The sequence below is a fragment of the Ammospiza nelsoni genome, chromosome 1, assembly GCF_027579445.1.
Source record: "Ammospiza nelsoni isolate bAmmNel1 chromosome 1, bAmmNel1.pri, whole genome shotgun sequence".
NCBI lineage: Eukaryota > Metazoa > Chordata > Aves > Passeriformes > Passerellidae > Ammospiza > Ammospiza nelsoni.
This window is the reverse complement of record NC_080633.1, coordinates 149587146-149611409: the sequence shown is the minus strand read 5'-3', so window position 1 is coordinate 149611409 and position 24264 is coordinate 149587146. Positions and strand designations below refer to the sequence as shown.

Here is a 24264-nt window from a genome sequence, read left to right as displayed (position 1 = left end):
TGAATACAATGATTTTGTCTCTGCTCATGTCACAGAATCACAGAATCACAGAAGTTCAAGACTGGAAGAGACCTATAAGATCATCAAGGTCCTGGTGCCTCAGCAAGAGATGAAGTGCACAGCCTGGGAAAAGGAGAACAGTGCCTAAGAGTTGATGAGGAATGGGGCCTGAGAAAAGATATTGAGGGTGGAAAGGGGTAATGAGCAAAGAAAGTAAAGAAGTTTTGGGGAACCACCATGGTCAGGATGGGGTAAGAAGAGCCATTTGGACACCCAAATGGTGCTGGGGATAGTGCCATGGCCAAGACAGTCCTGTGCTCTGTTACATTCCTGATGGGAATTGGTGGAGTTGGGCTCTTTTCCCACACAACCAGCAATAGGACGAGGGGAAGTTGCTTCAAGTTACACCATGGGGAGGTTCAAGTTGGGTATTTGTATAAATTTCTTCACTGAAAGAGTGGTTAAACACTTGAACAGGCTGCTCAGGGAAGTGGTGGAGTCACCATTCCTGGAACTGTTCAAAAACCAAATAGATGTGTCACTTTGTGATAGGGTTTACTGGGTGTCATGGTATTTAGTTGAAGATTGGACTTGATCTTTTCCAAGATCAGTGATTCCATGATTCTGCATGCAAGGCAATGGAAGGAAAGCGAGCAGAAAGCAAAGAGGAGCCAGTGTGTGATGATAAAGGAATGGGAAAGGACCAAGAGTTATAATATGCACAGAATTGGTATGAGGTGAAGGAGGAGCCCCCCTGACTCCTCTGTTTGTCTCTCTCATCATGGGGAGCCCCTGTTCTCCCCCAGGTCCCACTTGGTCTCTGGGATCCTGGCACCGTTCCCTGCCCACTGCCCCCTCCAACAGCAGCAAAGTGCCAGAGTCAGCTGCTGGCAAACTGCTTTGGTTAAATAACAAAACAACAACAAAAATAAATTTATATACATAAGAAAAGGAAAATGAAGCAATGATGGGTTGGGCAATTAAACTAAAAGCATTTTAGAGTGTAATCCAGCTCTCTCTATCAATAATTCAGGAGGCCAAGATCAGTCTAATTGATTGAACACCTTCCGCAGTAGTCAGCCACTAAGACAAATGAAATGTCTTTTTTATTGTCAAATCTCCATCTCACATTTGCTCAGGCAAAATCCTGCAGGGCATTTCATTTGAGGAGCTTGGGTATTTTTTTCCCTTGATGGAGATAAATTGAAGGCCAGCATCTGTTTTTAAAGAGCAGTAAATTAAGCCTGTCTGCTCCTTTGGCCGTGGGTGGGTGGAGAAACAGAGCTGTGCTGAGCAGGATTCACACGTAAACCTTGTGTGGGTTGTCAGAAGTTGAACCCAGTTCCCAGAGGATGTGTTTTCACTGTGTAATGATTTGAGTGCCTGGGACACTTGGCCTTGACAGACTCCAAAGGACTGCAGATCCTACCCTAAAGCTGATGTCTCTCACTTCCTTTCCTCTAAAGAACCTCATTAGTATCCCTGTTTCCCTGATGCTGATATTACTGCTTAACTTGTGACATGGCACAGTTGTTTAAAAGGTGCTGAGCAATTGTTTAACTTTTCTAATTTATATGAGCAAACCCTGTCACAGATTCTGGGGAAAAAAACCAAAAAAATAAAACAGGAATAGGAACTGGTTTATGTCTTATAGCTTTCCTCCAAAATCATGCCAAATGCAATTATTAGGGGGACATCTGTGAAGACAAAGTAGGGCATGCCCAGCAAATTTGCTTGATTTTGTTTCCTTTGGACTGTATCACTGCATGAGGGAGTGATTGCCCCAGCATGGAGCTTGTGGACACCAGCTTCAGAGCATTGCCCATCTAATCAAAAGCTGATATGAGGAAGGGGTAAAACTTGAGCTACCACTGATGCACATACAAGTGCCAGTCCACAGGGTGTAAATCTGTGTGTGAGAAGGCTTCTTTAAGCTCAGATACTCACCAATGATTCTAAAACATCCTCTTATGCACAGAGGCTCTGGGACTGGATTTTTAGCCAATATAAATCAAAGTAGCTCCTCAGGGCATTCTGCTGACTTATATGAGCCAAAGATCCTGCCCTGGGGTGAAGAAAGAGCTCTGATTATGGTGTATGTGTGTGTATTTAATTAGGAAGGACTTCAAGCTGTGTCTGTGCTCTGGAGTCCCCACTGCGTTAACCCAGCATGGCACAAGTAACCTTGTGAACAAACCCAAAATCTGGAGGTCTGGTAATGACTTTGCTCATTTGCTATTATGATATGTGCTTCCTCACAGCCTAGATAAGGAGGGAGGGAAGGAGGCAAAGTGCCTGAAAGGTTTTGTTTTGCCTGTATTGCCTTTGAAATATGATATAATGTGTTTGAATGCTTGATCTAACCAAGGAGTAGTTGTTTTACTTCCTAATCTAATAACTTCCTGATGTCTGTCTCCTCTTAGCTTTGCTGTAGCTTGACTGCACAAATACCATTTAATTGTGTTCTTGTGGAAGCTAAAGGCCAGCAGCTTTGCCAAGAAAGGCTAATTTCATAATGCCCCATGCCAGAATTAGCTTGACAGCTGAGATAAGGCTGATGGTTTATAGTTGGCAATTATCATCACAGGAGAACTGTTGCATAGGGTGCTCACAGGTTATGGAGTTCTCTTAAATATTGTGCATTGCCTTTGGAGGCAGGTGAGGTGTTTGCTGTAGTTAGAGGAGAATAAAAAAGGGGCAGATGGGAATGAAAGAAAGTGGGTGACAGAGGAGAGAAAAACAGAACCAAAAAAAGGTGATAACAGGAAATGGAAACAATTAGGGTGAAGGCACGAGAACAGCAATGGAGCGATCAATTGGTGGAGCAGGCAAGGAAGAGGAATGGATATGCCCAACAAAATGGGAGAAGTGTGGAAATGAAATTGAAAGAAGAGAATCAGGCCAATGAGTACAGAAATCTGAGATTCAGTGTAGTCAAAGACCTTTTTGCTGTTGTTGTTTCGAAATTTTCAGCTTCTGTCTTTTGGCCAAGTCCTTGTCTGCCTGGTAAGAAAAGCAGCTTGGTTACCCAGTTGCTGTGCTGGTGCTTACTGGAGTCTTCTCCCTGGGACAGGTTCTTTGAGGCTGAGAGCTGGTCCTCTGCAGAGATAAATGAAACCTTGCCAGGTTTATAATGCTGCTGCTGCTGCTGTTACACAGCTGGGGAGTCAGAGGTCTTCAGGACTCAGGAACAGCTTCAGACTCAGTGTGAGCACTTGAAGCTGCTGACAACAGCTCTATCAAACTGTTTATGGCTTTGCAAGGCAAATTGAGACCCATCAGTGAATGAGGTAGCAAGTCTGAAAGTGAAGATGTTACTTCCAAGAGTTGCAAGCAAGCAACTAAGCAAATATAAAATAACTATTGGTCTATATTTGGTTTGTGTGGAAAGGTTTTGGCTGCAGGGGTGGCTTCTGTGAGAAAACACAGGGAGCTGTCCCCATGTTGGACAGAGTCAGCTCCAGCCAGCTCCAACATGGAACCCACCATGGCCAAAGCTGAGCCCATCAGCAGTGCTGGTGAATCTCCTTGATTTAAGAAAGGGTTAATAATGCCAGACAGCATCTGTGAGAGAGGAGTGAGAATATGAGAGAGGAACAACTCTGCAGACACCAAGGTCAGTGCAGAAGGATGGAGAGGAGGTGCTCCAGGAGTTGAGATTCCCCTGGTGCAGGCCATGGGTGTTCATGGGGGAGCAGAGATCCACCCCAGAGCAGATATCCCACCCTGAAGGCTTTGGAGGACTCAGTGCTGGAGCAGAGGGATTTGGCCTGAAGGAAGCTGTAGCCCTTGGCAGGCACGCCCAGGAGCAGGAATTCCTGGCAGGAATGCCATGGAAAGGAGCCCATGCTGGAGCAGGTTTGCTGGCGGGAGCTGTGGCCCTGGGGACCCACACTGGAGCACTCAGTTCCTGAAGGACTGTGCCCTGTGGGAAGCACCCACACTGTGGCAGTTCTTGAGGAACTGCAGCCCAGAGAAAGGACCCAGGCTGGGGCAGTTTGGTCAGGATCATATCCCATGGGAAGAACCCTGTGCTGGGGCAAGGGCAAGAGTGTGAAGAAGAAGGAGTGGCAGGGACAAAGTGTTGTGGACTGACCACGACCCTCAATCCCCATCCCTCATGTCAAATTGGGAGAGGAGGAGAGGGAAGAGTTGAGAATGAAGGACTGAAGTTGAGAATGGGAAGAAGGAAGAAGTAGGGATAAGGAGTTTTTGGATTTGTCTTTTTTCTCACTGACCTTGTCAGAGAGTAAATGGCAACAAACAAAATTACTCTTTCCCAAGCTGAGCGTGTTTTGCCCATGAATGTAACTGTTGGTCAGTCAACTTGTCCTCACAAGCCACAGATTTTTCAATCCTACTTTTCCCCCCTATTCCATTGAGGAGAAGTGAGAAAGCAACTTTGTGGCCAGCCAAGGTCAACTCACCAATGATAATATATATTGATTCCCAGAAATGTGCAGTTGAGGAAACTTGACTTCAACAAGACTGTTCTAATAAACTTACAGATAGTCCAAAATTGAGCATGTATTTGCAGTTCAAATCCCAGACTGATGAGTGTGAGATGATAAATAAATCCCACTGTAAATGCAGGCCCCTTGCAGATGCATGGGACAAGTGGAGGGATATTCTATCTTTTAGGTCTCCAGTAGACCCTTAGCAGTGCTGCTCCTTATTTATATAAGCTTCAAAAAGCCTGCAGTGAAGCTGAAATAGAGACTGAAATCACAACAAGTATAGTTCTGGAGAATGTTTAAGTCAAAGAAGTTTTTAAAAGGACAAGAGGGAATGGCTTTAAACTTAGATTTAGATTAGATATTAGTAAGAAAGTTTTTGCTGTGAGAGTGGTGAGGCACTGGAAGAGGCTGCCCAGACAAGCTGTGGATATCCATCCCTGGAAGTGTTGAAGGCCAGGTTTGAGGGGGTCCTGTGCAACCTTATCTAGTGGAAGGTGTCCCTGACCATGGCAGGGGATTGGAATGAGATGATCTTTAAGGTCATTTCCCACCCAAACCATTCTGAGATTTTATGAAATAACCTTTCTAAGTGTTTTTTCTCTCATGTTGAATAGACTAAAAACTCCTCTCATTGCAAAGCCCTTTTTTGGGGGAGGATATTAAACTCTCAGACTGATCTGTAGTCTTCATGACTAGGCCTTCTCCCCCTCTGATATCCATGCTTGGAATGTGCAGATGGTAATTCTGTGTGTCAGAGCAGAATTGTGAATAGTTAAGGACCATCTCATGTGTCATTTATATAGCTCCTGCCACTGCAGGGTCTTGGATCACAGTGGAGGTTCTCAGGTATAAAAACTGTGCAAATGATGTTTATGACTGCTCAGAAATCTTCCATGAAGTACTTTGTCAGTCTGATTTATTGAGCCACCTTGTATGGAGGAGTTCAGTGATGAAATAAAATGAAAAACACTGGTTGTGATATTAAAATAATATAGTAGGTCATTGTTTTCCACCCAACAGAAGATAAATAGTGAGGGGTTTGACAAAGTTTTTCTAAGTGACTTCCCATTTCTCCCCATTCAGTTTGACTATTCCTTTTGGCTGGGAATAGAAAACTGAAGTGATGGATGGCTCTGATTATGCCTAGTCAGGTGCATTAAATGGTGTCTCACTCTGCTGCCTCCTGCAATCTCTCTGCTTGCTGTGCTTATCAGGGCTGGCGGGGAAAAGGTAAATGTCTGCAAACAACAAAGAAGTAAAAGGGGAGGTGATTGGTCTCAGCAAAAAGATTTTCTGGGCACTGGAAATGTGTTGAGGAGTTTGAACAGATGCACTTTTAGAATACCTAATTGGGATATGTCTGTCAGCTTCAGGATTCGGTGCTGCATGTGAACCCCATCCTGCTTTTCATGGGTCATTTCATGGGAGAGTTGCTTGCAGTATATGGAAAGTTTCTTTTTAGCATCCATCTGTTTGATGCTACATGGAGCTTAGCTCACTTAGCTCATGCTTGCTTCTGGTTAAATCATGAATTCATGTGTACTTGAGTTACAGTGCTGTGAGTTCACAGACACCAAGAAAAATTACTCCATTTTCATCACTGTAAGACAAAATGAGATCCTATGGATTTTTAGTTACAAACCAAGGACGGGTAGGTTTGAGATGCAGTACTTCATTTCAGGTTTTGTGTCAGTGCTGTATACAAGAGCTGTCTAAAGTTGTATGAAATACAGTTTGAAGTCTGTACAAATGCACCATTGAATTTCTGTGGTTCTGTATCTAAATTTGGGTTGTTGATGTCCAAGAAAATTGAATTCAAGCTGGAAAGGTGGAAAATGCTATCAAAGTGACCCTGTCTAATGCAACAGACTAGCTGTGACTGTTTATTCCTCCTTGGAAAAAACACACAAACAAACAAACAAACTAGGCTGGTGAGATGTGGCTCATCTTTATTAGTCTGTAGGAAAGGCAAATTGGGTGGGTTGCTGTTTGAGCTGAGAACTTCCATGAGAAGAATCAGACCTTGAACAAGTTTGGATTGAAAACAGGAAAACTTTTAGCTGTAAGAGCAGTGAGTTTGGGGACAGCCTTACAGCTTGATTGGTGGAGATGGGAGCCCTAACTGAGGTGTACCTCTGTCTTTTTAGGAAGGAGCTTTTCAATGCACAATGAAGTTGTGGGTTTAATATCTCTTAGGCTCATTTTCCTGACTTTAGCTGGGCGGTTTCTGATGGCTGGAACAGCATCCTATGAGAACTGCTTCTGGCTTTGTCTTTTTGGAGAAAGGTACCAAGGTCTCTCTGCTCCTGGTGTGTCCTTGCTTCTGTGAGATCAAAGTTGCCATCAGAAAAATGTCTGAGGTTGCTTCAGCTGAAAGTGCCAGCCCAGTGAGTTAGGCTGGTGTGATTACCCTGAAACAGCAATTCCAGGAAATCTTCCCACAGCCAAAGCTGAACAATGGTGCAAAACTTTGACCTTCATGTTTTAGCTCAGCTCTTCTGTCTTTAAAGTACAAGGACAGATGTGTCTCAAAGTTAGAACTGGCTCAGTGGAAAGCTGGACAGGACAGCACCATTGTGCAATATATTTCCATTACCTTTCTTGGTTTCAGCTTCAAAAATACTTTCTCAATCAGAATTGAACTTCTTCCTTCACAGAAGTTTTGATTGAATTATTTCAGTTTTTCAACGATAACTGACAGAACAGACTTTAAAGTTTGTAGGGGATAATTGAGGCATCTCTCTTTGCTTGTATTTTCAAGCATAAGGCTTTTTGGGGGGAACAATAGCAAGAGAAAAAAGAAAGAAAACAAAACATGTACCTTGGTAAAAGAAACTGAACCCAAAGCATTTCAGCATTGTTTTTACTTTGTTTTTAATGAAATCCATGTAGTGCTTACACTGAAATCTATCTATAAATCCAATAGAAACACTGCTCAGCCTATATGTGTTGAACTTGGGTAGAAATTACAGCAGATTCCACTGACTTTTGCTGTTAGATCATTAAAGGCAGGTTTCAATTAATAAAGCTGCTGCAAAATTAGAGTGTCTGCAGGGGAGATAACCTTGGCCAAAACTGCCGCCAGGCAGATTCAGAAGATATATTTGGGGATGCTTTTCTTCAGATAAGGGTACAATAAATGCTGTAACTGATTTAAAGAAGTCTATGATTGCAAAGTTGTAGAAGCAGGAAAACTTTTGTCATTCTGGCTAGTTTCTTATTGTGGTCATTAAGGGACAGAGAATCACAGGCAAAGGAGAGGGAAGAGGAATTATTGGTTCTTTCAGACTTGGCTGTTTACCTGCTGACACAGAGACTTCCCTGGAAGAAAGGATTTTGTATCTGTGTAAGTTTGTCTAAAACAGAGAAAGCTCTGATCTAGACAAAGTTGTGTCTCTAAATTGATTTGCTGGCATGTTTTTCTAGCAGGGACTGAACCTAAGCACAGTGGGAATAACTAACCCTTCCTTTAGCTTAGGATGGGGAAAGTCCTCAACAGCAGAAAGGAGAATCTACTTAAAATACCATGGACCTCTTAATATTTTTTTAAAGTTGGAAAAAATACTCTGTTTTTATCTTCCACATGGGAAAAATCTGCAGTAGAAACAGCACAAAATTGAAACAGATCCATGAGCAAACTCATGGCAAGTTGTCTGTGCTCCTGTGTGTCCCTTAGCTGCACAAAGGGGAAAGTTGTAGAAGGAAAAATGCAAGTTTTTACCTCAATGCAAACACATCTGAACCACTTTCCTGACCATCACCCCCTATCTCTTGCTGGGTGTGCTGTGTTTTAGCAGACCTGGCAGCATTTGATGTCACATGGATTTATGAACATTACTCTGTGAACTGCACTGGACAGTGACATCAGAGTTCCAGAGGATGTGGGTGCTGCGTCATTAATGGGCTCAGTCACTGCTCTGAGCTGGCCTTTGGTAATCTTTGTTTTACAGGGTTTTTGTTCAGATACAGCTTCTCAAGCCCTGGCAGTGTCAGACTGAGAGCTGAGAGCAGGATCGTGTTAACCCTGCAAAGACTCAGACCTGGCAGTTTGAAAATAACTAATTCTTTGAAAAAAGTGGAATCAGAAGTGTAGCCACATCTCTCTTCACAGAGAAAAGCAAGCCACAATTATCCCCAAGAATATTTCTGAGATGCACATTCTCTGAACCTCAGAGAAAGGAAGAACAATTCTTATCTCATTTGCTGCTCCTGTGTTGTGCCAAAGTAGAATGCAATATGGAGATTGTTAACCCAAAGTGATGGTGTTTTGTTTCCCTGGCCTAGCAGGGCCAGGAGTGTGTGTTGGGTGACAGTCACAGAATTCTGTGCAGTGTGTGCAGAGTTCAGTGCTTGGCATATTCAGTTTAGATGTAATGTAATATAGTGCAGTATAGTATAGAATAATATAGTATAATAAAGTAATTAATTAGCCTTCTGATAAGATGGAGTCCTCCTCATCATTCCTCCCTGCCACGGGGATGCCTGCAAATACTATACAGAAGTTTCTCATGCTTCTTTTTTATTATCACAACATAGAAGAAACCCATTAATTTTTGGTCTTTTGTTAAGATATGATTCCCTGTGCTTCTTCCTGATGTATTTCCCCCGATCCCTCAGAGTGCTGTTTGGATCATCCTCCCAGCTCTGTAAGTGATGAGTCCTTCATCTTCCTCCCTCATGGAGAAGACTCAGGTCATTGCCAATAAACTGTGAGCAACAAAAGTCAGTTACAGAAAACTATTAAAAGTGCCCAAGAAGTCAATTTATATAGGTGAATAAGGAAAAAAATGCTTATTGCAATCACACCCATGGAGTGCAAAAAGCCTTTGTGATGTAAAGCAATGACAGCATCAAGTAAAGTTTGCTATGCAGTGAGGACATAAAGTTACAGTGATGGTCAGTCACATCTACTTATGCAAAAAGGATAATATTTTGCAGTCCAGGGAACTGATAACCCTGACACCACAGTTCTGCAGCTAGAAAGGCTGCACACAGCTCTAGCAAAGATCCTGAACTTTTTGAAGAGCAAGAGTGGTTGCAGACAAGTGCAATAAAAGTGATCATATAAGGAGCTGCTTCTAAAGAAAGTAAATAGGAATAGTATATATATATATATGTATATGTGTTGTAGAATGCCTCTTGTCTTTCTTGCTGCAGGATCTGCCTCCAAGAGCTCTGTTTATAACTAATATTAACTAAGGAATGAAGCTGTGGCTGCCTCCAAGAAGTATAAAGGAGTGAGCAGCGATGGAGAGAAATGGAGGTGTTGGATTGAGGGCTACAAAAGATCAGTGTCATAAAAGGCAGCATAGAACAAGAAAAGTATCAGGCTGTGTATCACAAAAGAACTTCCTAATAGCTGAATCTACTGGACAGGGCAACAATTTCCTAAGGGAGAGAGCAGAAACCCTGTTATTTCAATCATTTAAACAAAACTGGACAAAGCCCTGGAGAATATATTGTAAGGAACAATCATATGCCATCCCCTGGGAATGGATAACACGACCTGATAAAGTCTTTTCCTAGTGGTTGCAAGGATTCTCTTCAGATTGAGAACTTGTTCTGGGCATGATTTGTCTTGGGACTGGATGTGATGTGAGCCTCAGGTCAATCCTCTGATTGATTCAGAGAACCAAGCAGAGAGGAGGGAAGGGAGGAAAAGAGTGCAGGGACAGTCAAAAATAGAGCTCATGGGAAAATATTGACTCAGAAGTCAGCTGTCAACTGCTGCCCAGCTGGAAGGAAATCCAGCAAAGAGCTGCTGTTGGTTTTGGGAAGAGTCAGGAATGGTGCACTAGACGCAGATCTGGTACACCAGAATCGCTGCTGCTCAAATGGTTGTCTCCTCACAGAGCTGGAGAGGAACCTCTCCTCTCTTCCCAGCCTCTTTTCTGGAAAGCAGAGGAAATTTTAAAGATGAGCTGCGATATTGTTCTATCTGTACAAAATGAACTGGTGAGTGTTGGCAGCCTTGATTTCTTGGGAGGTGGTAAACCAGGTGGAAATTACCTCAGCTGCTCTGTTACCTTATTCAAAAGAATTGCCAGGGACTGCAGACATCTCCTATCTAAGCAGTAAAAGTAGAAGCTAAGTTCAACCAGAGGAGGTTTGAGATAATCAGATCTTCTGTGTCAGATAGATGAGCAAGAAGACTGTGATTTCATGGGGCCATTTGAAGTTTCCCACTTTCTCTTATTTACTCTTTTAGTAAATACTCAGAAATATCCCCAGTTCTCTTGAACCCTGACTTGCATCTCCATCCTTGCAGGCAGATTTCCATCACAGGCTGTTTTATAAGGTTATGGAGAGATGTTATTCCTGCAGTTCTCTCCTATGCCTCTACATCTCACCCCACCTTGCAGGACCTCCAGCTCTGTTTCTTTGCAATCACTGGCCAGAGAATGAGCTGATCCCAGCTGCAGCTGAGCCTGCACTATGGGTGTGTTGATTTTTAGGCCCTTTTATGTGTATTCACAGATTGACCAGATGGCAGGCCCAGCAGAACAGATCACTATCAAGTTCACATTACAGTTTCTTCTAAGTGGTGGAAATTGGTGAGCAGCTTCAAAGTTACCGTGGAAGAAAAACAGATGGGCAGAGATATGGATATAGATGGCTCATCCTTACCAAGAATGAAAAAAAGACTGAACTAATTAGAAAAATGAAAGTTTTTTAAGCCTTGGTTTAAACCCATAAACCTATTCCTTACTGCCATAACCCAGTGAGTGTTTGAAAGGCCCAAATGTGACCAAATCTGTGTTTTTGCATTATGCAGAAACAAGAGGTCTCAAAGGAGAGGAGCTGTGTCCTGCTGGGGTCTAAATCCAGGAGGAATACAAGAACTTTTCCAGGGGAAGCAAAGAAATTCCCAGGAATTTCCACCTGGGGGAATGTTGAAACTACCTGGGCACAAGTCTCTGACAGAATAAGCAGCACCTCCAACTGCTCTACCCCAAGGAACTGAATGGGTTTGTGTCCTCATCTCTCCAGGGAGGCATCCAGCAGGGAAGAGAAGATGTACATGCTGGTGGTGGAGTCCAGGCAGGGAACAAGGAGGGGAATGCAGTCTAAGCAGTCTGAGATCCTCTGAAACACAATTCTCCAAAGTGTCTCATGAACATGACCTTACTGAGAGCCTTTCAGGGACTGGAACACATTATTTGCCTTGATCCTTTGAGAATCCAAAGGAAATCTCTTCAAGAGGGTCAACTTCTTATAGAGAGAACACCTGACTGTATTACATGTGGTCCCCAGCTGAAACCAGCCAACCCAGAAGTCCTGCCCTGAATCAGAAATGAGCATGGCTGTGTTTCACTACATTTCTGCCTTTGGATCCTTATAATTTCAGTCAGTGTGAGAAACAGAACTGTCTCCTCAAGTTCCACTCTCAGGAGCACTGCCCAGAATGCTGTTACAGCTGATAGCTTCAGCTCCTGCTCCACTGAGGCTGTAAGAATTCATGGCTGTGCTCTCAAGCAGCTGCACAAGCACTCTTGGTACTTTCCCTATAGTTGAACCTTCCAATGGAACATGGTTTAGCCACATCTGGTGATGGTCAGGGCTGGGGACTGATGCCAACAGGCATTTTGGGTGATGCAGAGCATCCACCATGCCAGAATTTACTGCAACTTGGTGTGGGAGGAAGAGAAGCTATAGGAAAAAATTGCTACCACTAATGCTCCAGAGCAGGAGGTTCAGGTTCCATAAGGGAGATCACGTGGGATGGCTGCAGACCTGGATAGTAAAGGGAGTGAGGAAATGTGGCAGAATAAATGAGTAGTTATCAGTCTTATCAGTTTTGGATGAGTCCTTCAGGTCTGCTGCTGATTGAGCAGCAGATTGAGCATCCCAGGTGAGCTCACAGGAGCCACTGCTGCAGAAGCCAAACTCTTGTCTGTCCTGACCTCTCCTGAGGCCAAACTCTTGTCTGTCCCACCTCACAGTGTGCATGAGTGGCCTTCCACCTGCAAGACTGGCTTTGGCTGATTTCACCTGCTGCTCAGCAGATCCCAGAAATCACAGAGAGAAGCTTTTTCTTCCTTTTCCTTCTCATTTTCTTGCTGCATGTTGCCTGTGCCTGCCTCTCCCATCAGAGTGATTTTGAAGCTGTTTTCCCTGAACATCTTGCAAGTTTGATTTCAAGATCAAGAAGAAAATAAGTTTTCCTTGTGGTGGGGAGAAAAAAAATCCCTGGAAGCCTGTTGCATCCTTACTACCCAGAACAGGAGATCTTCTGAAGGTTTGATATAAAACAAAGCACTGAGTGTAATCTCCAAAGTGGTGAGACCTTACTTCTGCAGCCATGACATGGAGGCAATTTTAACAGACCAGGGATGAGGCAGGATGAGAGGCCATGACAAGTTCGTTGAAGGATATAGGATTTGAGGTTGCAGATTCTTTTTCCTCTCCTGTGATGTCCCTGTCTTCACAACAGGAGATGATATTATCACATATTGCTGTGTGTTCCTGTAGGGAGACATGTGCCATGCTTTATCCTGACATCAGAGACTGTCTTTTGAGCATGGAAGGGGAGGATGTCTTTGAGGATGGAAGGGGATGTGCAAAACTAAGAGAGATTGCTCAGCTGAAGTTGATAGTGAGACCAACTGACGAGGGAATAAAAGAACAAAGAGGTCCTGGAGATGTTTGAGGAGAAAGGCAGCAGGATACAGGGAGAGGCCAGACGTGGCAGAGAGGAGGGGGAGCAGTGAGCAGAGCCCATGTGCCAGGAGGATGGTGTAGCTACACAGCAGCTTTCATCCAGGTAACAGCAGCTCTTGATTACCTTACAGGAGAAAGCCTTTGTCCTGGTGAATGAGTTACTACCAGTTAGCAAGATAAAGCATCTCTCTGATCCCTCCTGAAAATCTCTTTCATCTGCACCACAAAGGCCACGTTGTTTCTTCTCTCTGCTGAAAGCTGAAAGCACAAGCAGCAAATCCAGCAGACACAGCCTGATCCTTGTGGTGGTTCCTCTGACGTAGATGAACCTCTGAAGTGAAGTGTGTGACATCAGGAAGATGTTTTAATCTGAATCACACTTGCCCATCTGAAGAACAGGTGCCATTATCCTCTCTTCATTATCTTCTGGCCTGGACTGCTGCCAGCATGAGTAAGAATGGTTTGAGTCACAGGGATGGAGAAGTTAATTCCTTTCCTGGCCGAGATGCCCATCATGGGGATGAATGATGTGTAGATGAATGAGGGGAGAAACCTTCTCCTAAGAGAAACAGAGCATCCCTCATGAATAATGTAGAGCATTGCTTTGAGATTCAAGATATCCAAGACTCTTTGCACATTGAATGTGAATGTGATTGAGGCTCAGCTGCTCTGCAGACACACTCTGGCCTGAGCACAACCTATAACTAACTCACCACTGCCACAGGTTTTATTTTTTAACACTGGCATGCAATGTACTTGGCCTGGTACATTGCACATCTAGAGACAAACCTCTCTCAATCTCTGACAGAACCCAATGCAGAAAATTGCTCAGAAACCAATGCAGGCTCCATCTGTGCTCTAAGTGAAGCAGGACCTGCGTTTTGTGGGACACAGAGGCCAACAGAGATGTCACCCTGAGTGCCAGAAATAGATAAACACATGTTCTGCACCAGGACAGTGCTGGTTCCAGGGGACCCTGGCCAGTGTTACCCTCCATGTGTGGAGCAGGCTTGGGCTTTGCCTAGGACAGTGCTGGTTATTCCAGAGGAAACCATAATCTGGGCTGCTGGCAGAGTGTGAACATCATGGGCTGGTGGTGGAATTCATCCTCAGAATCACAGAATTGTTAAGATTGTAAAATATGTTTAAGATCAAGTCCGATGGTCAACCCAGTACCAGTCCCATGTTTACCATTAAACCATGTGCTCAAGTGCCAAATTCCCAGGTTTTCTAAACACTCCACTGCTTCCCTGGGCAATCTGTTCCGATGCTTTACATTCCTTTTCATTATTTTTTTTCCCTCATATCTAACCTAAAGCTCCCCTGGCAGAACTTGAGCCCAGTTTAGTTTGCTAGAGTAGATACTGCCTTGCAGTGTTGGAGATGGCTACTATGTAGATGCAACACACTGAATATATGCAGGATTTTTTCCCATAATGTTTTCTTTTTGTTATGAATTTACTTACTCTAAGAAGTCTGTATCATTACAATAGCATGAATTTGTTTAAGATTCTTTTTGCCCTAGAAGCAAAGTGTTATTTCAGGGAATTTGTGTTGGAGGACAGGACAGATGTTGCAGACCTGTCTGTACCCTGCAGCTGAGTGTGGTGCAGAAATCACTGATGTAGATCTCAGCAAGCTGCTCTGCCCACATGAGGCTGCAAAGTGTCAGAGGTACTTGCTTGGGGCCTGAAGGCCACATGGAATTTTTGGGATAAAAGGTCTATAAAGTCATGAGTTACACAAAGAAGGGGAATGGGGAATGATTGTTCCTGGTCTCTTCCAAAAAGGAGGAGATCCCATTGCCATCAAATGATAGAAATGAAAGTGAAGTAAAGAAGCAATGGCAATTTTTTTAGAGAACAGATGGTTGTTCTATGAACCTTCTCGCCACAGGATGTCAAAGACATGGAAGGGACAATGCCCAGGCTCATGGAAGAGAAATCCATTTTGTGTTACTAAACCCAGCAAAAACTGACTTAAGAAATCCCTGACCACCAAATAATGAACCTGGCCCATGAAGTTTTTGGGGAAAACTCACACGTAATTATAGCATTCCTAGGCTGCTCTTCCTCAGCCATCTGCTTGTGGTCACTGTTGGATTCAGGGTGGGTGTGCACAGAGCTCCTCTGCAGGTTCTGCTTGTGGGCTGGTACACCAGGACAATGTCTCTTTAGAACCCAGAGAAATATACTGGGGTGTTCCCCAGCTGGACCGCATAGAGATTGTAATGAATATTTTCTCTCTGTGTCTCATCTGAAAGGTACCATAAAAAATTAAGTGTTGAAGAAGGCTCTAAGTGGTTTTTCTTCAGACCTTTATAGCTACAACCTGGCAAACAACAAAATGGAATTATTTTTTTCTTCTAGAATTACATGTAGGTGCACAAGTTCTTTGAAAGTTTTTCATCAAGGAATGGACAAGGCCTGGAAAAACCAAAGGCAGGGAAGATCCCAAACAGAGAACTGATTTGGGGCTACCCCTTACAGTGTGATTCTTGTCTTCCTTTGCCTACACCTTCCTACAGTTCTGCTTGGTGTCTGTAGCCCAGCTGTTCCAGGACTGGGAGGAGATGGATTTTGTGGGGTATTGGTGCTTCACAGTCCAGAAGTGACACTGAAACATGACATTTCTTTGTGCCAAGCTGTTCTTCTTGGTGCGCGCCCAGATGAGCTCTTGAAACCCTAACCAGCTGGGAGGGGGTTTGAAAGTGAGGGAGGGCCCTAATGGCATTGCTTCCAATCAGAGGGAGAGTTATTTAGACTTTCCTTGATCATTCCAATGATATCTCATTAAACAGCAGACCAAGCTGCCTGCTGTGGTCACTTTGCTGTGTTGTGGTACCTCAGCAAAGCAGTTACTGCACTGGAGTAGGATGGGCAGTGTTTGTTCAGTTGTGGTCCAGTGTAGAGCTCCTTCTATGCCTTTCTCACTCTTACCTCAGCTCTGTGGCTTGTTAAGGGATGCATTTCCTGTACCCAGTACTAAGGTCTCTCCTGTTTGATATTTCTTCTTCACCATGGAAGAGAGAGAAGTCCTGATGTCATCATTAATGCTTCTGTTTTTCTTTAAGCCTTGTTTTTCTTAATGATGACACAAAGTCATCTCTGTATACTCTGCTAAAGGGCAGTGACATTTGTGTAGAGGAAATCAGGAAGAATTTTGGTAGCTGGAGTCTTCTACCAAGGCAGTTGCTTCCACTTCTGCCTTTCCTTGATGCAAGTAAAACCCAACTCCCTGGAGACTGTGACCTGTGTCCTTTGCCAGCATTACTGCTCCTTTGTGCCCCTCTTCCTCTGGCAATTACTCACCTTCCCCTTTTTCCCAGAGGCAGTCTCTGATGTTAAGAAGGCAATGGTTTATAATAGATTCGAAAAATACTGAATTTCAGAGAACAGGCACTGCTGCAGTTTGCTTTCCATGTATTATTCTGTACAATGCTGAGTGGGTTCTGCAAAGCTTAAGTAACGGAATGGGGTATTTTCACACCCCTCATTTCAGAGTGTTTAAGGCAATGGCAATTCCTTATAGCCATGTTGTATAGGATAAATATGTGTCTCTAATCCTCTATACATTAATCTATTTGTAGACTCTTATTCCAGCTTCATTAATAAAGTTCTTTCTTTACCCCAGATTCAAGGTGAAAATGCAGTAAGAGACATTTATCTGATATTGGGGAACATGAGTATGACTTGGAGCAGAATACAAGTCAGAATTTCTGGATTTTCTATCTACATATGTGAATTGGAGGGAAACTAAAGCCTGCTGGTGTCTGTGCTTCCCTATCTGTAAAACAGGGATATGGATATATTTGTATTTTATGGCATAAATAATTACAAAGTCAGTGAAAAATCTTAGAAATTCAACTGTGAGATAACATGCAAGCACATAATATTAATGTTGTATTACGTCCCTAAACTGTTTCTTGGGGATATATTTGATGGGAAGGATATAGTGAGATCAAAATAAACTTTTTTTCACCCCAAATATTTTTTTAGAATGCAAAGTAAAAGTTGTTTCCACCAACTGCTATCTCTGCAACCATCTGGAAAATCACATTTTCTGAAGCTTTCCTTCTCTTTATCATCTGTAACTAAAGCTGTAAAATAGGAAGACGTCCCTGGTGTAATTAACACCCCTGTAGTTCAAAAGCTGATCTTAGTAATGAGAGGCAATTATAGCCTTTATTGAGTGACAGTCAGGTGGAACTAACCCATCATCAATCTGGTGAAGACACTTCCTTTTCCAGGTAATTTGGAAACTGCTTTTTATGATGAACAGACTACCTGGCTCAATACAACAGGTGAATCTCTTTCCTCCGTAACCTGGAAAAGAAACTCCTGTTTTGAGTTTTGTGCTTCTTTTGTAAAGTGGTTTTTACAACCCATCCATCAACAAATACCAACTTACCTAAGAATAAACCTGTTGCTTTTTGAAGGGGATTCTTGCTGGTTTTCTTGTTTTATTTTCCTTTAGTCTAGTCTCACTTTACATTTTGAAGGTTGCCTGGTGTTTGTATTTTAGTTCTAGTAAAAGTGCAGACTCTGAGATGCAGCCCCATCCTGAGGAAGGCAGAATTCTGCGTTCTGCACCTCAGCACTGGTGTGGCAGAGCTACAAAAGATCCAGAGAAGGACATGGAAATGATCAAGGAAATGTGATTTCTGCTATATGAGTTAAAAAGGCTGTGGCTTCAGTTTAGACAGAAAAAACCTGAGATCAGAGATAAAGCTGAGTTTAGCTGAACACATGAAGGTGGTAGATAAGAAAGATTTAGAACTTCAATTCTGCAACTAAGGTGTTCCAGCAGAAACAAGGAGATAGACTTGAAATTAAAAAGTACCTTTTTTACATAGCAGATAGTGAACTTCTGGAATTTGTTGCCACAGGAGACTGAGGAGGTGTGCAGTGTCAACAGTTTAGAAAAATAATTAGACAAACTCAGAGTAGCAGGTCCATGACCTGAGTCTAAAGGTGATGGGCAGGGCTCCTCAGTAGTATCTCATGTCAGACCTGTCCTCCAGCTTCAGATCTGTAAGATCTGTGTGGGTCTGCTGAATGCCCTGTGCTTTATCTGCCAGCCATCTGTGGGTATCCTCATATCTCAGGGGTCTGGTATAAAGATAGATTATTCTTTCTGGAAAACTGATTTAAACCCTCAGTATCTCCAATTCAGGCAGCTGCACTGGAGACAGTCACTCAAGGCGACCATCATGATTAGGGTATCTTCATTTGGCTGTTTACAGGTAGTTGTCTGCCAGTGCTGTGGGTGTCTAAATTCTTCTGTGGTCAACAGATGTCTAGTCAGTCTAATGGGGACCTAATGAACATGATCAATGAGCAGTCAGAACTGTCATTTCTTCCTGCCAGACTTGGGATGGTCAGTGAAATAACTCACTGCTGCCTGTTTGCATAGCATTTTTGTTGACTGCAACAGGAGTTTGGACACATAGAACACATGCAGACACATAAATGTAGGTGTATTAATCTTGAACAGAGTTCTGTCCCAAGATTTCTATTATAATGATTGTAGAGGAATAGATTTCTCCTGAGAATAACTCACTGACCTGTTTTAGACATCTCTGTGTACACAACAGGAACTGCCCTTGTGAAGTTCACAGTTCTTCTCACTGACTGTAAAGGGACTCTAGATAGTGGTACCCACCTGGTGAATGGACACAAAGGGCAAGTGGGTCCCAGCCATCTCATTTTGGAGACTTTGGTACAGTCTCTTAAAATCTCACCTGTAAGAAACCTAGATTTTTAAAGCAATGTAATCTGAATAGGTATAATTCTAAAATCAAAACAGCCCCCTGCTTATGGTTTGATTTAGAATGACTGGCCATGATTTTACCCTCTGAAAACTATGCTGTGAAATGTGGTACATCCTCTCTTCTTGGACTAGTTTAACATCCTGATGAAATTGCCTTTTCCATACTAACTGTCAAAGCTGTAAAACTATGGCACAAGCTGGTAAGTTGTTTATTCTTCCAGTAAGTAAAGATAGAATGGGCATCAGATCCCTAAATTCCTATGGTGTTCCAGCAATGAGTCACTTTCATTAGGTAACTGGGAGAAAGGCTTATTCAGAATGGGAGAGTTTAAAAGAAATTTCTTTGGCTGGTGAGCCTGTGGATGTTGTTAACTCTGTGCTGTCAGCAGACACAAAATTTGGATGCCATTACTATACTCTGGTTTTGGGACAGACCAACACCAACTACTCTCAAAAACACCCTGAGAAAGTCGATCTATTTCTAAAATTTCCACTTTTGCCTGTGACACTGAACAGACATGAAATTTCTCCAGTTAATGAATGTGATATAACTCTGTTTTGGAAACTCAGCATTGTTGAGGTAGAACATTGAGGCAGAACATTGAGGCAGAACAGGCTGCTCAGTCTTTCACCTTTCCCACTTCTGTGTGAACGTTGTTGTTCTGTGCCTTGTTTACTCCAGACACAGGGCATGGGTGAGGAGATATGGGAAGATGGTGTGACTGCAGTGTCCCTGCAGCTTTGAAACTGGCTGGGGTGTCATGTGGTGGTGTTTGAGGGTCCCCAGGACAAGGGAAGAGATATGAATCTTGACTCCGTGTTTCAGAAGGCTGATTTTATTATATATATTAAAAGAAAATTATGTACTAAAACTATACTACAGAAAGGAGAAAGGAAACATCAGAAAGCTAGAAAAGAATGGAATGAATAATAAAATCTTGTGACTGCTCGCAGCCTTGACACAGCTGGCTGTCATTGGTCATCAAGTAAAAACAATTCACATGCTGGGTAAACAGTTCTCCAAATCACATTCCAAAGCAGCAAAACATGGAGAAGATGAAGCTTCCCAGCTTCTCAGGAGAAAAGATCCTGGCAAAAGGATTTTTCAGAAAATATGTCTGTAACAGCATCAGAGTGATTTATGTGGCTTGCTTGATGGGGGAACCGTGACCATCCCCTGCCCTGCTGACTGAAATAAACATGGGCAGGAGACTTTTCTCATTTTTAATGCTTTTAATAAAAGTGATCAGCTTGGGTGGGGAGAACCGCTGGGTCCGTGCTCAAGCGCTGCCGCTCCCAGGAGAGACTCGGAGAAGGAGGAAGATGCAGCTTTGGCCACTGCTCTGTGGGCAGAGCTGGGGGTTCCTTCCTCACGAGAGCATCGGGAAAATCCCTTGTTCTCTTTTGTGGTTTGACCTTCAGGGTCCTGCCTCTAGCCTCTAGGTCCTCTGTGGCTAGGGCGAGGGGCAAAAAAGGGTCTCAGGGTCTCTGCAGGCTCTGAACTTTGTTCCTCACATCCAGACATCACTTCAATCTCTTAATTCTGTGTTGGCTCGTTGTTTTTGGGTCTTTTTGGTAAGTTTGGTGGTGTGGCTTTCCCGTGGCATGCTGGCTCCGAGGTCATTTGCGTGCCCTCCGATGTCCCCTCCTCTCACTGTCCGAGAAGGGTCATCCACCTGGCAGCAGGCAGGGTGGTACTGACAAAAAGGGGAATTCTCAACAATAGGGAGTTAACCACCGACTCTTAACAGGTGATTACAACATGAAGTTAACAAAGAACTCTCCTCTGCCAGCAACCAGCTCAATTTGTATCTCCCCAAACTTTTAAAACAAATGGGTAACCATTTTTTTACTCATAACACTGACTGTGGTGTGTTTCCATCCCCCCTCCAGGTTACGGACACGCTGCCCCAGGGACGGATGCAGGGAAGGCTTTCTGCATGTTCTACGCCGTGCTGGGGATCCCTCTGACCCTCGTCATGTTCCAGAGCCTGGGTGAGCGCATGAACACCTTCGTCAAGTACCTCTTGAAACGCATCAAAAAGTGCTGTGGCATGAGGAGCACCGAGGTCTCCATGGAAAACATGGTCACTGTGGGGTTCTTCTCCTGCATGGGGACACTCTGCATTGGAGCAGCAGCCTTTTCCCAGTACGAGGAATGGAGCTTTTTCCACGCTTACTATTACTGCTTTATAACATTGACTACGATAGGCTTTGGAGACTATGTGGCCCTGCAGACCAAAGGGGCCCTTCAGAAGAAGCCTCTCTACGTGGCTTTTAGCTTTATGTACATTCTAGTGGGGTTGACAGTTATCGGGGCATTTCTAAATCTGGTTGTTCTCAGGTTCTTGACCATGAACAGTGAGGATGAGAGGAGGGATGCCGAGGAGCGGGCGTCCCTGGCAGGGAACCGCAACAGCATGATTATCCACATCCAGGAGGACTCCCAGCACGGCCGGCCGCGCTACAAGGCCGAGGTGACAGACCTCCAGTCAGTTTGTTCCTGCATGTGTTACAGGTCCCACGAGTACACCAGCCGGGTGGTGTCCCACCAAAATTCGTTCAGCTCGAAGCTGAACCCCCAGTACTTTCACTCCATCTCTTACAAGATAGAGGAGATCTCGCCAAGCACATTAAAAAACAGCCTTTTCCCATCTCCTGTCAGCTCCATCTCACCTGGGTTGCACAGCTTTACAGATAACCACAGGCTGATGAAACGGCGGAAGTCCATTTAAAGGGATTTGTCTTATTTTGCTTTCCTTGTTTTTCCCAGTTCTTTGTTGTTTTGGGTCTTTCTGTTCCTTGAGTGAGACGGAGCGAGGCCAAAGGGAGTCGAGCAAGCCAGTCCTCCTCTGAGACTCAGCTCTTGAGCATGAAGCATGGATTATTACTGTTCCAGCAAAGTATGCCTTACATTACCCCCTTGGTGGATGTCAGAGGATTCAAGGTGACGTGAAGTGGGTACCAAATCCAAAGTTGCACACACAGCTGGGAGCCTTCATGTGCCACTGGCACTCCTGACCTAACAAACTTTTTTCCTCATGAGCAGGTTGCAGTGTGTGTGCGTGTGCCTGTGTGAGTGCTGGGTGTGTGTGCCTGTGTGTGTGCGTGTGCAATTCCACAACCAGTGCCATGTGACAAAAATTAAAGCATCAGGTATTATTTTTTTCTTTTGCCCTTGAAGCAGTTGTGTTCCAGCCTGCTTTTTTTAGATTGCTTCCAAAAGGAAAGGGGAGGGTGGGAGGGGAGCCAATTTGTTTTGGTTTTCTTTTTTTGCCAAGAGAAGCATGCGCCATAAGCAGTCAATATACCAGGTGTATCATGGTAAATTTTTTAATGCTAGATTTTAGATTGTATTAACATTAAAAAAAAAAAAGGCAGGAGAAGATGGATCATTTTAGCTTGCCAGTTCAAAATTAAAAAAACAAAAAAATAAAGCATGCACTTTTTAAAACTGGTATGCATAATAAAAACACAATAAAAACTAGCAATGGAATTAATAATCAAAAGCAAATAATCATATTAATTTAACTATATTTAATTTTATAATTTTCAACTGTTCCAACAATTTGCAAACAGAATTCCTAGGATAAATTGGAAAAATTGTTGGAACAGGAGAGTGTATTTTGTTATTTCAATTTTATTTATTATTATTATTATTATTATTATTATTATTATTATTATTATTATTATTATTATTATTATTATTATTATTATTATTATTATTATTTTGTGCAGCAATTACCTGCATGAATAGGATTTTCTATTCTTTGGAATGCTTGGTTGAGATGGGTATAAATAGGAGGATGTATATTTTTTCTTATATAATAGTGACAGGGCATTCCTTGTTTTAAATAAAAAAAAAATAAAGATGATTGTCTCTAAATGCTTTTGATTTGTAAATAATGGAAAGCCTTTGTTGGTCTCAGGAAGAATTCAAGGGACAGTATCTTGTGTTTGGCTCACTGGGAACTTGTGAGATTAGATGTGATATTGCTTTTTTTGCTAGCAAAGGAAAAATGCATTTAGCAGTAACAGGCAAAAATAGCTTTACTCCAGTGTTTGAAGGGTAACAGCAGGAGCAGTTGTGTTGGCAAGTTGTAGTGGAGGATGTTGAGACCATGTCATAGAGTTGTTCCTTGGACATTGTCCATCTCTCTGTTGTTCATCTGGACCAAACAGACTTTACAGAACTTAATTAGAGGCCTAATCCAGCTCCCTTTTAACAGAATAGGAATTTTCAGTGATTACATGGGATTTAGTGCTTTTGGAGATTTATCTTTGATTTTACAAGAGTAGGACTGGGGGTTTTATGAACCTGCACCTTTGTCTCTGATTTAATTCTATCTTTTAAATTGCTTTCCGTGTTAATTTGCCATACAAAACCCATTTCTTTTTGGCACTAATCACCTCCTGCTGATTCTACCATTCTGTGCTCTCAGTGTAAAAGCAATAATCCTTTTTTTACCCTTAAAACTAGATGGTGTGTGCCCAGCTCTGAGCTCTGTGTGCTGATGGATGTTGATACCCTCTCAAAGAGACATTTATAAAGAGCATTAATAGGGAGAAATAAGGAGTGTCATTCCTCCTCTGTTGTCTTCTCCTTGGCTTTAAATTATTAACTATCAAATATGCTCATGTTCTCCACATCTGTCTTTCAGTAAGCAAATGACAAGCAAGTTATCCATGACTTTGACTCCGTTATGCAGCTTCCTTTGCATGTAGAAATTGCTGTGGCATGGAATCCTCCATTAAGATTGGTGAAGAACTAACAGGATTCTTAATGAGGATGGACTTTTTCAGAGTAATGTGTGGGGCAAGCTGGGTGCATCAATGCTGTGCTGCCAGTACCACGTCCTAGGGCAAATGCTGATGGCAGAAGGATCAAAGCAAGAATACCTAAAAAAGCAGTTTCAGGATGTGTTAAACCACCTCAGTGTTTGATACCTTGAGCTGTTTCCCCTGACAGCCCATAGGGTTCACAGTGCTCTCCAAATTCACTTTTTTCATCTTTGTTTGTTATCCCAGAAGTGAAAATAAATGTATGGCTCTTTTCCTGCTATGGAGAGAAGTATGCCTGGAATTTACACCTCTGTATCATGTACAGCTGCTAGGAATATTTTGGGGTTTTGCAGAATTCAAGTTGAATTCTGTGCCTGGAAAAAGAGAATTTTGGTAACAGGACCTTTAGCAACATCTTCAAAAAGAAAAAAAGCGGTTGCATCTTACAAAACATTGCATCATTTTTTTTTTCTTTTTCTTTAGGAAAGGAAGAAATTATTATTTCTGCTGCACATAAAAAAAATCATCTTTAAATGTCTTATAAAACATGTTGAACTGGAGAGGTTGAAAACTTTACATACGCTAGCTGATT

General features: G+C 42.9%; 1 protein-coding gene across 1 annotated transcript in view; it reads left to right on the top strand.

Annotated features, from left to right (window-relative positions):
- The window catches only part of KCNK9 (potassium two pore domain channel subfamily K member 9), an 88905-nt gene extending 67280 nt beyond the window's left edge, over positions 1–21625 (top strand). The window contains exon 2 of the mRNA XM_059486457.1: positions 20784–21625. Coding sequence (XP_059342440.1) covers positions 20784–21625 — 842 coding nt within the window. The remainder of the gene's footprint in view (positions 1–20783) is intronic.
- Positions 21626–24264: the final 2639 nt, after the last annotated feature.